Source organism: Thunnus thynnus, chromosome 3, assembly GCF_963924715.1.
Source record: "Thunnus thynnus chromosome 3, fThuThy2.1, whole genome shotgun sequence".
Taxonomy (NCBI): Eukaryota; Metazoa; Chordata; class Actinopteri; order Scombriformes; family Scombridae; genus Thunnus; species Thunnus thynnus.
Window position 1 is genome coordinate 28,287,307 of NC_089519.1, and position 13,584 is coordinate 28,300,890.

A 13,584-nucleotide genomic window follows, 5' to 3' on the forward strand; every position below is an offset into this window, starting at 1 on the left:
TCTCTGTGGGGGCCAAACCATCTATTGCAGGACTTCTTCTTCTTCTTGTAGGTGAAGATAGTTTTTTATGACTGCGGCTGCATGTTTGGGGTCATTGTCATGCTGCAGAATAAATCTGGGACTGATCAGACGCCTCCCTGATGGTATTGCATAATGGATAAGAATCTAAACATCTAAACATCATGAGTCAGTCTGGGATTACATGAAGAGACAGAAGCAACTGAGATGCCTAAATCCACAGAAAAACTGTGGCAACTTCTCCAAGCTGCTTGGGACAACTTGCCCGCCAAATACCTAAAAAATTCCCCTCGCTACACCTGTGTGCAGCGAGGGGAACTGGTGCTGTTTTTTTAATTTTATTTTTACTTAAACATTCCATACATTCAGTACAGTTTTAATGTAGTTTCAAAGGAGATGAGAAACAAACAGGCAAAAATAAAAAAAAAAAATACACATACAAAAGGAAAAAAACAACTAGTGCTGTTTTAAAGGCAAAGCGTGGTCCCACCAAATATTGATTGAAGTTTTTTCTGTTTACTGAACTTTGTTTGAGATTAATTGATGAATAAAAAGTATTTATAGCATAATTTTGTAAAAGCATGCTCACTTTACTTTTAGTGTCTAAAACTTTTGCACAGTACAGTATGTATATGTGGTGTAACTATTGAGTCTTGTATGATTTTCTTTGAAGGGCAGTTTACGAGAGGGCCGTGAACGCAGCACCAGTCCGGTTCCTGCGGGCACTCCGTTCCTGTTTTTGCACCGACCCGGACTCCATGTTGTTCCGACAGCCACGGAGCGAACAAGTGCCCTGGCCGAAAACTCTCACGTTGCAACTCTGTGTGTGCGAGAAGTAAAGTGTGTGTGTGTGTGTGCGTGTGAGTGAGTGAGTGTGTTGACCCTCCTAAAGAAGATGGCAGACTACCGGGACGACACCGGAGCTCGAGCCCTGCTTGCTTTACAGTCAGCACCGTGCAGCCCCGTGCGCGTCGCGGTGACCTCGCACGGCTATCACCAGCCCTCGCTCGCCCTCTTGGGTCCTCCGCTGATGGAAGCCCGCACCGACGCCGGGATTCGTCCCGTGCGCCTCATGTCCCCTCCTCCGCAGGCCCTGGCCAGACTTGAGGGCCGGGACTTTGAGTTTGTCATGCGCCAGAGGACGGTCACCATAGGCCGGAACTCGTCTCACGGCTCCGTGGACATCAACATGGGTCACTCGAGCTTCATTTCACGGCGACACTTGCAGATCACCTACGACGAGGCGAACGGCTTCTCTCTCCGGTGTCTGGGCAAGAACGGCGTGTTCGTTGACGGGGTCTTCCAGCGGAGAGGAGCGCCGCCACTACCGCTGCCCAGAGAGTAAGTCCCGTCGGTTAGCATAGCTACACACAGGCTAATTATGGCAACACGGCGGTTGACTGTTGCAGGGCTTCACAAACTTACATATACGTCTGTATTTATTGTATACATCTGCCCAACCGATGGACAGACGTCACCTTCCCCCTCACATCCAACGGTTGAATCAAACCGTTGGAACAAAATCTAAATAACCTATTTCTCGTAGCATATCCCACACGACTCGGATTAAAATAAACATACATAGTCACCAAGGTTGTGTTAACACTTAACTGGTTTTGTGGCGTTTTCTAGTTTACAGTGAGGAGACATTTTTGACAGGGAAAATTCATTCTAACTGCCAAACGACCTCCATATTCAAACGGCTTGAACGGGGGACACAGATTATGACCGGGATACAAAGTTTATCACAACACCCCTGTAAGAGCGGTCTGAGTCGGATGGTTGTAACTGTAACCTCGGATTAAACAGTGTATGAACTTGAAGATGTCTCCACTTGAATTCATAATGAAGTTTAAAAATATATCTCGGATGTCCGGACCCCCTGAAGGGAACCTTCACCCCACTTTCTGAACCAGAATTAGCCGTTAGCAAATTTAGCTTCACTCGGCCTACTGTCAAGCCATGGTGGTGCTAGCTGGTTAGCAAATGTGAAAGTGATGTTGCTTGAAGCGTGTGGCTTCATTGACTTTTAAAAATATCAGAACTTGAAACAAATTTCACGTCTGTAATTCTTATGGCTGATTAAAGTCGTGTCACAACTGTTTTCAATGCGATTATGTTAGTGTTAGAGTTAAGTAAATTAGCTGCGGGGCTTCAAGCCAACGTGTCGCCGTCACGTAAACATTAATGTAAACAGACACACCGATGACAGCTCAGCTTACTGCTCCTGTGGGAGGAGGTGTGTTTGTGATGAAACTGCAAATGTGTGGATTTATTTATTTATTTTTAACAAAATGAACCACCTGATGTTTAAATATAGTTATTTCCAGGTTAAATATTTTGCCTTCATTTAAATACAGTAGCAATCTTAGAACAGAAAGCTGTGATTGTGTGTGTGTGTGTGTCTGTCTGTCTGTCTCTGTGTGTCTGTGTGTCAATCACATGATGGTTTTGGAAGGGGGTTGTGCAAATATATTCATCTGATTGGTTGTCAAGACTGTTTGGGGGTGTGTCGGGCATTGAGCCGGAAGTGCAGGCTGAAATGACATCCACATTGCAGGCGCACATGGAGTAAACACAAGACATACATGCCAAAGGCCATGTCCACCATATGCTGTTGTAGCCCAGTGGCCTGTGTCAGGATTATGAAGTGACCTGGAAAACTGTGCTGAGTTTAGGGCTACAACTAACAATCATTTTCATGATTGATTAGTTGTTTGATCTATTAAAGTAGTGACAAATGGCTGTTTATAAATTTCCACAGCCCAAGATGACATCTGCAAATGTCTTGTTTTGTCCAACCAACAGTCCAAAACTCCAAAATATTCAGTTTACCATCACAGACGACAAAGAAAACCATAAATATCCTCATATTTGACAAGTTGGAACAAGCAAATTTGGGGCATTTTTGCTTAAAAAAGTGACAAAAACAATTATTTAATTATCAGAACAGTTGCAGGTTTAATTTTGTCAATCGACTAATCATTTCAGGTCTAGCTGAGTTAAACCTGGAAAGTCTTCAAATCTGGAATAGACAGTTAATTTATCTTTTCAGTTTCCTGGAACATTTACAACACTGAAGACGTTCTCCTCTTTTGTTTTTACAGCTTTGAATCTCATTGGATTAATTGGGTGATTTGACACTGCTGACACTTAAAGCTGCAGCCTTAACTGCAGCCAATCCTCCAGCCAGCTTGTTAAGTTATAATATATCATTCCGACCAGGACTATTTATACAAGGATGTTACAAGTTATCTAAAGTTACCAAAATATCAATAAAGAAGTTCAGTGAAAACTAAAATCTCCGTGGCAACGTTAGTAACACTACTCAGTCACATTGCATGACAAAATATGACGGTGTTCGTGACATGACAAAATTCTCCAGGTGCATGACAAGAAAGGAAAGTGTCGGCACGGAAAGTTTTTTTCTGTCGAAAATACGTCATTTCTGTCGAGCGACTTGTGATAAATCAGCCTTTAGGCTAAGTATCAACACATCTCTTCAGATTGACTACAGCTGAGTACAAATATAAACACAAAACAGTCGCTTGCCACAAGTGTTCACCCCCCTTCAAACTTTAGCAGAGGCACCTTTGGCAGAAATTACAGCTTTGAAATCTTTGTGGTTTAGCCTGTATCAATTTTCTTCCGTTTTCTTTACAGAACTGCTCAAGCTCTGTCACGTTTCACTGGGATGTTGAGTGAACAGCAACTTTTAAGTCCTGCCTCAAATTCTGTGTTGGACTGAGGCCTGGACTCTGACTTGGCTGCTCCAGAACATTAACGTTGTTGTTTTTAAGCTATTCCTGTGTAGGTTTATCTTAACGTTAAGGGTCATTGTCTTGCTGTTTAAAAAAAAAAAAAAATTAATTAAAAAATTAAGTTAAAAGTTGTTTTACAGGCTGCAGCAGATTTTCTTTGTTCATTTTACCTTCTACTTCCACAAGCCTTCCAGGGCCTGCTGCAGTGAAGCATGATGCTGCCACCATCATGCTGCGTTGTGGGGTTGACGTGTTTTGATTTCACCAATCACAGCATTTAGTTTGATGGCCAAGAAACTCAAACTTGCTTTTATCAGACCGTTAAACATTCTTCTATTATGTCTAAAGTTTCCCACGTGCCCTCTAGCAAACCAGCAAACTCTAGCTGAAACGTCATGTGAGTTCTTTCAACAGTGGCTTTCTATTTGCTACCCTGCAGCACAGCTCGGGCTGTTAAAGGAAATAAGCAGCAGTTTTACGTACAGTAGTACAGTTTCCCATCCCGTCATGCAACCCTGCAGCGACTTCAGAGTTGACGTTGGCTTGTTGGTGGCCTCCTCTCACAAGTTGATGATGTTCTGCTCTAGCTGTGTGCAGTCTGTTCATGCATCTAGTGTTGGATTGGCAGCAGCAGTATTTCAGGAGACAAGTTGAAGAGAGAGAAGATGGAACTTTTCTTCCAATATATATATATATATTTTTTTTTTTTTTCATAGACTGGTGTAACTGTCTGAAACTGCTTACAGCACATTTGTGGTCCTGTGTGGATGTTTTCTCTTCATTCGTTCCTCTCCACAGGGAGGTCTGAGCCTGAGCTCGGCACCCCTAGAATTAGTAGGGATTTAGTTTCCTGTTCAAAGACACAGTCATCATAGTTGGTCAGATAGGATGGTTGCAGTCGCAAAGACTTAACTACACTGATCCTTCTGCCTGGGAATATTTTAAACTATTAGCATTAGTCTTTAAGGTTCCATTGTAAAGCATTTGTTCAATCCACCCCACACATAATTATTTTAAGAGTTTTGTTAAAGCTTGAACTAACTTGGGCCTGGACATGCTTTTATTTGAGACAGTTGTCCAGACCTGCTGAAAGCTGAAGCGAAGAGGAAAAGCAGGCTATCAGGTCTTGTGTTAAGTCAAGAGCAGTCTTTTTTTTTTTTTTAATGTGTGTGTGTGTGTGTGTGTGTGTGTGTGTTTGTTTGTTTAAGGATTATAAGAGTTATATTAAAGAAAGGAACCCCCACAGTCCAAGTGGAAGTGTCATTGCTTCGTGATTAAATATTTCTAAATTGAAGATCCACAACAGACATACATTTTGTTACTCATGGCAGATTTTTTTCCCCCCGATATGTGTAAAAACATAAATTGAACGTTTTTGACCTTGGAAAAGAGGATGTACTAATCAGACTTTTGTTTCCACTTTCTCTTCTCCTCTGTGCTGCGCTTCCTGCTCCTCTTCCCTCTAGGTGTATGTTTCGTTTTCCCAGTACAGTAATCAAGATCCAGTTCCTGTCGCTCCTGGAGCTCGAGGAGCACAGAGAGAAAGAGCATCCATCTCCTCCCCCTCGCCCGCTTCTGCCCCACATTTCCCCTCTCAAAATCAGCATTCCCACAGTGCAGCAGCATGAAGAGCACATCAGGGCGTTTGGCTCTCCGCTGCCCTCGCCCACAGGCACCATCAGGTACGGAGAAACCCTCAAACACTCAGAGATATGAACACCTGCAGATGCACGGAAATACATGCAAACACAACATGTTGCTGCATATATATAGATATATGTATATATGCGCACAGGAACCAATGCTCAGATGCGAGCAGCGGGAGGCAATGTTTTTACTTGTGCAGTATTTGGAAGCAATGTTTTGAAGACACTTTCAGTTAATTATTGTTAAAGATAAATGCTAAGCTTCAGTGTGTGACTCAAGTTTCCAGATATGAGTTTAAATAAGTTTTATTTCATGTAGATTTCCTTTATGAATGACCATTAATTATACTCTTTTTAACTTTAATGTCAGTTTTTTATGTTTGGCAAAAGGAGCATTAGAAATGGAAGGACATATCCTCATAAATATGTGAAATGACCAAGACACCACTTCCATTAACAGATTAATAATTAATCATAATATCATGAACATTATTTACAATATATGAGCAGTTTACCTTCTCACTTCGTCTTTGATCTGTGCACGTGTGATCATATTTGTGTTTCTTGCAAAGTTTCCTTTGGTTTTTGCTCATGTCCAACTGACCCCAAAGGCCAGCAGATTTTTTCCCCCAAACCACAAACATATATCAGCTCATTTTTTTCACTGATACCATCCTTTTCTGGTTGAAGGTTTACTCATTAGCTGCTGCGGTGTTTCCGTTGGGATGGAAACCTGCACTCTAATGAGCTGCGTTAGCACATGTTTGAAAATCACTGCTCTATAAATGTATACAGCATGTGCGACTGGCCAAGTGTGGTGGTTGCTGAGCGTGCCCTCTGGTGGCCGGTGTCTGTCATTACGCCACACATCCCCACCAATGTGAGCTTGTGTGTGCATGCCTTATATGGAATGGCTGCAGCTTCAAGGCGTGTGATTGGCTATCGGGCAGATTGTTTTGCCTGTAGGCCGTTTTTCCGTCCATTCGTGGTTTCCTTTTCAGAGCCCCCCCACCCCTCCCGCTCTGCCTTCAGCTCCTGTTCTCTCGCACGTGGACGCACACACAACACACACAAGAGTAAAAGACGCTCGCTCATACATCTCTCCACCACTCTTCACTGTGGCCTTTTTCGGGCAGATTGTTGTGCCACCTTCCTTCAGAGTACCCTCATACAGTACAAACAACGGAAGAGTATTATGTAAAAGCACCTTTCAAACAGCAACAGTGTCGTTCACATGGTGGTAAGAGTCACTTTTCCTGTTTGGCAACTTAAACGTATATAATAACATTCTTCTTCCCTCGGCAGCGTTCACATGTGCTGCCGGCCCTCGTGCTCAAGCAGAGGGGGTGAAAAGGTTGTTGTGAGCGTGTCAGGGGAAAGAAACGACAATCCTCGCTCCTCATTGAGGCACATATAACTTTTAATGTTATTAAAGTGTGTAGAAATACAGATATGTTTTCACGCTTCAGATGTCCCTGAGCCTTATTATTGTTTCTGTTCGTCTTCATTCATTTTTTTTTTCCCCAACACTGAGCTTACTGGGACATTTTCAAAACAGAGCGTACAGCCTGTTTTCCTCAGCCAAAAAAAACATATCCTCTTCTCTCCCTGTCTGTGTGTGTGTGTGTGTGTGTGTGTGTGTGTGTGTGTGTGTGTGTGTGTGTGTGTGTGTGTGTGTGTGTGTGTGTGTGTGTGTGTGTGTGTGTGTGTTACTCTCTCGCTCTCTGTATCTGTGGCTCTGTGTTGCCAAAGGCAAATCAAAGCACACTGACTCTCCCAGAAACCAGTGTTTACTTTACTAACAGAAGCAGGTGTGTGTTGTATAATAAGTTACTGGCTTTTTCCTGCGTTCTGTCTCTCAACAGCAACAGATAAAACCTAGTTAATAATTAACACACTTTTGAGTATTTCAGCTCATTGTTGTGTGTTTTATGATCACTTGTTTCGAACACAGCGGAACTGAGCTGTAACCATTGTTCCAAACTCAGCTCTGGTAACTGTGTGTGTGTAAGAGAAAGTGTGTCTTTGTGTGTGTATTTTTGCATTTGTCACTAATATGTTGAAAAGGATTATATATGATTGTTTTAAATTGCGCTGGGTTTTTCAAAGACACCATTTATTCACTTCTTGCCGTCCTAAAGAAATGATGAATATACTTTAGTGTAATTTCCCCGTGCATTCAACCTTTTTTTTCCCCCTGTATTTTCAAATCGCTCACAGTATTTATTAAAACATTGAAACTGAAATGCGGAATAGAAATCGCTCCTTGTTTTCCTGTGGCTTTATTATGCCTTCATACTCATTAGTCGACAGACAGTATTGTCAGTCATGTAACGTTTTTCTGTTTTTACATAATTTTATTATTAGCCTCACTTCCCAGAAGCATTACCGTTTTCTGTATGTTTGATTTATTAGTGATTCTGGAAAGTTTTTTTAAGGTTATTTTTATATTATTTTTAAAACGTAGACAAAAAAAAAGGAATAATAAAAGTATCATATCCTTTACCCCCTCCCACACACAAAAACCCTCCCATCAAACTCCTCTATGCAAAAAAAAATACAAACTACTGGTAACAAATAGTAAGAATTCATAGAACATTAACAATTAATAGTGAAAATACAGACCAGAAAGTGATCAACTAACATAGAAACACACACAGAAAAAGGAACATGGAACGACCAAGGGCCTGTCTGACCGGGATGTCATTTAGAGGCTATACTGTAGATGACCTGTTTACATTTGTAATACACATCTGCTGGAATCAAAGTTAATATTGACAGATCGTCTGTCTGTACTCTGAGAACATGTTTACATACCCAGAGTGACATGGACACATACATTCTACGTTGTATTTGTCCAAAACCTTTATCCCAGTGCGACACGGGTTGGCCCAAGACTTAAAAACTGTTTTGATTTTCAGTTTTCTGTTCTGCGTGATGACCAGTATCATTAATGATCTCCCGCTCTTTAAGAGCACGATTAAATGAATTGTCTTGTCCGTATTATTTTGACACTGGCAGATGTCTTTCTTTCAGAAGATTTAAGTCATTAACACAGACTCTCTGTTTACTTCCAGTGTTCCTAATTCCTGTCCGGCCAGTCCACGAGGGGCAGGGTCATCAGGGTATCGCTATGGACGCAACGTGACCTCTGACCTCCAGTTAGCAGCTGAATATGCTGCCAAGGCTGTTTCTGAGCAGAGACGAAGCATTGTTGAGCAGAGAGGAGGGGGAAGTGAGCAAAGAGGGGAGTCAGCTGGCGGTGACAGCCCCAAGGTGAAGATCCAGAAACACTATCCCAAAGTTGATTTCTCTGAAGAACACAAATAACCATTTAACTGGTAATTTTCAAGCTGGTTGCTTTTACAATATGTGCCTATATTAATACTGGTTTCTCTTTTGTCCAGGATGAGTCCAAGCCACCTTATTCCTATGCGCAGCTGATAGTCCAGGCTATCTCTTCTGCACCGGACAAACAGCTGACTCTTAGTGGCATCTACGCCCACATCACCAAACACTACCCTTACTATCGTACAGCAGACAAAGGCTGGCAGGTAGGCTCCTCTTTCGTGAACTAAAGGAAAGGGAAAACTTGTGCCCTCAAATCTTTTTCTATCAAGGTTTTAGGCCTTTCTATTCAGGCTCTGATACCTTGATTCAAATGAACCTCTTTGCATCCATTAACAAAACACACTACGATCTATTTCGCCTTTCTCCAGAACTCGATCAGACACAACCTGTCCCTCAACCGCTACTTTCTGAAAGTGGCCCGCTCTCAGGATGAGCCTGGGAAAGGGAGTTTTTGGCGTGTGGATTCTGCCTCCGAGAGCAAGTTGGTGGAGCAAGCCTTCAGGAAACGACGGCAAAGAGGGGTGGCTTGCTTCAGGACGCCCTTTGGACCTCTCTCCTCCAGGTGAGTCACCGTGACCTTCAACTGCATTTGCATGTGTGCACAAACGTACTCCCAAGACTGTCAGACACACGACATATGCTCTGTCTCTTCCGATTTGACTCTGTTAACCCCTTCTCCCTTCTTTCTGCTTCTACTCCTGGCTATCATTTGATTGGATAGAACAAAGTAAGTCTAATTTCTAGGTTATTCTATTCAGCAGAAGGTACTGGCAAGTGGAGGGGCTCTACATGTTACTAGTAGTCTCCTGATGTGTTAATTGTTTTCTTTGGTGTCTCTGCCTGTTTTTCCAGGAGTGCCCCTGCATCCCCGACCCATCAGGGACTTCTTTCTCCTCCATCCAGTGGGCTTCAGACTCCTGAATGTTTGAGCAGGGAGGGCTCTCCTATCCCCCACGACCACCACGAGCAGCTGGCTAACAAACTGGCATCTGTACCTGAGTATAGGTACTCTCAGAGCGCCCCAGGTGAGTATGCACACAGATGCATTGAAATACATGCAGAATGCACTTTTATATACACTGTCAAACAGCTGAAATTGTTATTTGTGTCCATCTCTGTGTAGGATCTCCAGTCAGCGCTCAGCCTGTCATCATGGCAGCGCCCCCTCACCCATCAGTCTTGCCCTCAGGCCTGGGGAAAGCCCTTGCTTTAGTTCCAGGTGGCGGCGGCCAAGTCCAGCCCATCCACGTGCTCCAGAACTCCCCTCAGTCCTCTGTCACTATGCTGCGGGTGGTCACCAGCGCTCCCCCACCTTCCAACCCTCCAAATGGGTACAGCGCCCCTTCTGTTGGCACTTTGTCAGGACTACAAGGAGGAGCGGACAGCAACAGTGAGCTCAGAGGTACAGGCGCGGGAATCTGTTTTAACTAACTTAATTCTTACATTCAAGCATTTATGTTAGTTTTGAACGTGTCAAAGGTTAAGAGATGCGTCATCCAAATCCAAACTACAGATCAATCCAAACCAGGTGTCACTCACTGCGTTCTGTAGGGATATTCTTGTGTTCGAGCGACGCTAGTGTGATCGAACATGTCCGTTTACCGTATGTGACACGCTGCAGACTGCGAGACAACACAAGTCGTCTGTGTGTGTTCGCACTCGTCACCTGTTTCTTTGTGTGTGTTCACCCCAAGTCCAGTCAAGAGGATGATAATATCATTACCATGGCAACAAGTTGTCAGTCACTCAGTGGTGCGAGCAGGTTATCGCTTATGCAGCAGTAAAGGTGTTGTTCTCAAATTTTTGCAAAGAAAAGTCAATCAAGAGAAAAGGACAAAGAAACGCTTTCATTCTCCTGCAGTTCATCACAATGTCTGTGTTCATACTGCAGCTCGACCAGTGAACATTTGGATCAGTGCCTCTGTCTGGCAGTATCACCTTTTTCTGTGCCCAGTTTCATGGCACGAGTTAAGTTATACGATAGGCTGTGTGTTTGAGTACTGCTAATCTAGACCATCACTCTTTAAATGGCTTATGAGTTCATTATAATCCAGCCAGTGATCAAACATGTGCACGTCAGTATTCGTTGGCTAGTTTTTCGTGTTAACATGTTTGAATGGTTTCATGTGTTCCCCTCAGAAGCCCAGCTGAACAGAGAGCGAGTGATTCAGACGGTGGACAGCGCGGTGCAGGGCGGGGATGGACGTAACCTGGCCCCTGGTTTACATCAACTTCCTGTTCGTCCTGTTACCCAGAATGGAAAACACACCACTGCTGTTGTTGCCACAGCAACCAGCCTTGCTAATGCCTCAGGTATATATTTTTTCGCAATCCCTGCCATACACATTGACCAGTCCTAATAATTACTACTGGGTAATTACTTTTTTACCAGTAAAGATGGGACAAAATATAAAATGCTGAAGTTCCAGACAATTTGTGCTTATTTACATACAGTAGATACTGACTCCAGCACTCTCCTTTCCTTTCCAGGCCTGAGTAGTCCTCTCCAGATCTTGGCTGCCCAGGCCTCCAGCTCCCCTCCAGTGCTGGTGAGCAGACAGCCCAGTGCAGAAACTTTAGCCGAGCAGCCAGATGAGCCCCAGGCCAAGCGGCTGAAGATGGAGGACGAGGGAGGGACTGAACCTGCTCCGCATCAAGTCACACCTGCCCAGCAGCCCGTTATCGTTGCCATGACATCACAAACCCACGACCCTAGGAAGTAAAACCTAGGGCTTCTTACCAGGTACCTAATGGACAGCCTCCTTATCATCCCCCTAACTGCTTCGCCTTTTATACTCATTTGATATGACTGCAGCCGACATGGCCAAAAAATGTACAGGCAGCCTCTCTCAACAGAAGGGAATTTAATCGTAAGGATCATATATTTTGGTCAAAAATAGATGAAAACTTTTCAAATACTTTCTGACTTTAAAAAGTAATTTTTTTCAGGATTTTTCAGCTTTACAGTCTTTTTAATGTAATCCATTATTCACTGACAACACAAACGAGTAAGGACATTAAGCTTATGAGAGCGTTATGCATATTAAAATCACTTCAGCACTACTTATTCTATACGAACGGTTGAGGATATCTCAGATACGACCTTTCCTCTAGTTGACGGATCTAGAAGCATCGGTTACTATCACTCTCAGGCCAAAGAACTCACCTCTCCTCACTTCTGATCAGACTCACTGCCTGGTTTAAAACCAGGGACGGTGTGTTCAGAGATCTGAATGGCCTTCGTTCACAGAAGAAGCTGTGATGATCAGAGTTGATATATTGTGTAGTTAAACACAGCTGTGGACAGCACGGTAGAGAGGGCTTAGCTACATATGCTCATACCAAGCTGATGGTGCTTGGGAGACTGTTATGAATATGATTGTACTCCTCATTAAGTCAGTCCTTACAGAATTATGCGGGAGAAGAAATATAACAAGTTTTCTCTCTCAGAAAAGAAATGAAAGATGTTTATTTTAAGGCCAAGACCAGAATGTGAGGTGTCTCTTCCTCTTGCCTTCTCTGTAAAGCACTCTTGGAAAAAAAAAAAGAAGGATGAGTCTTTGAAGAAGAGAAATCGAGGAATAAACAAAGTTCAAACCAGCAGTTTGCAGTTCTCGCTTCACTTCAGCTCAGCTCAGTTTGGTTTATCGGTGTGAAGCTCCTCAGATTCGGGATATTTCTGGGCGATTGGGCAGCGGAGTTGCAGAGAAGGGCAAAAAAAAAAAAAAAAAAAAAAAAAAAGGAGGGCAACTATTTGGAGTTGACTGAAGTGGAGCTAACCCTAATGTAGACAAACTGATTGTTGTTTTAATTTTTTTTTTTCTTGTTTCAGTAGTGGTAAGAGGAGAAATGGAACAGCCTGTGCGTACAGTTTTGTTTGTTTGTCTTAGCACAGAGAAGCATTATTGTAATAATCCTTAAAGCCTTAAATATTTCTACATTTTTTTTTTGTCATTTTAATTTTAACCTTTAGAGAGCTTTACCTTTTTTTTTTTTTTTTTTTAGAATGTTAACACAGCGCTTCTTTAACAGTACACGATCGGCGACACTACAGCGGTGACAATTATGTTGCATCAGTAGACTTGTATCAGTTTTTATCAGAGGAAGGGCGGGACCAACACATGACCACACAAATTTCATCTGCTCTCGTCTTTTTTTTCTTTCTTTCTTTCTTTCTTTCTTTCTGTATGGTACTTTTGACACTTTCTCTATTCTTGGCTCCTCATTCTTTTGCTTTCAATTTTCCCTCAAGTCAATTACCCCCTTTTCCCCCTTCTACCTCTCTCTCCCTCTCCTCAGCGAGCAGTCTCTACAGAGGCATCAAGCTGTTGGCAATTCCTGTCACAGACTCTGCCTTAATTAGATATTCTTCAGCACTTTCTCCCCCCTCTCTAATCTCTCATTCTCACTCTGCCTTTAGCTTTTTTCCGAATGTCCTCACACAGGCCTCATTTTTTTTAGCTGGCAATCAGGCACAATTTGCGCAAGATTTCAGTGATTGTTGTTGCACATTATTAGAAAAAAAAAAGAAAAAAAAAGATGCGTAATGATTGTATGCTGCTCTATCTGCTAAATGACAAAGCTATTTAGAAGGTATTTTTTCTTATTTTGAAAAAAAAGAAAAAATATTTTGCTATATGTAAAAACAGCTGTCATCAATACGTAAACATTCTGGAAATAGAGAAGTATATGTATTTTTAAATGTTCCTGTTTTTGTGATTTGTTAAAATGTGTAGCACAAATTAAATTCCTCATTGACTTAAATATTCTTTTGTCTTCTTTCATGTGACCACCTGTGAGCCATGTTG

At 42.6% G+C, this 13,584-nt stretch overlaps 2 protein-coding genes across 3 annotated transcripts in view; one reads left to right on the top strand and one right to left on the bottom strand.

The window, feature by feature from the left end:
- The window catches only part of LOC137180013 (monocyte to macrophage differentiation factor 2-like), a 359,049-nt gene that overhangs the window by 300,857 nt on the left and 44,608 nt on the right, over window positions 1–13,584 (bottom strand). The gene's annotated exons all lie outside the window — the stretch shown is intronic.
- Window positions 754–13,540, top strand: foxk1 (forkhead box K1). Its single transcript, XM_067585158.1, has 9 exons — window positions 754–1,359; window positions 5,246–5,461; window positions 8,503–8,701; window positions 8,833–8,979; window positions 9,145–9,338; window positions 9,629–9,801; window positions 9,900–10,178; window positions 10,916–11,089; window positions 11,267–13,540. Exons 1-9 carry the CDS (start codon window positions 914–916, stop codon window positions 11,497–11,499), a joined length of 2,061 nt encoding a protein of 686 aa, XP_067441259.1. The 5' UTR covers window positions 754–913; the 3' UTR covers window positions 11,500–13,540.

Excerpts from the sequence above, each read along its gene's own strand:
- foxk1 (XM_067585158.1), top strand. The coding sequence starts at position 914 with ATGGCAGACTACCGGGACGACACCGGAGCTCGAGCCCTGCTTGCTTTA. Across the intron at positions 8,702-8,832 it reads CTGGCGGTGACAGCCCCAAG|GATGAGTCCAAGCCACCTTA; the intron begins GTGAAGATCCAG and ends TCTTTTGTCCAG. Across the intron at positions 8,980-9,144 it reads CAGCAGACAAAGGCTGGCAG|AACTCGATCAGACACAACCT; the intron begins GTAGGCTCCTCT and ends GCCTTTCTCCAG.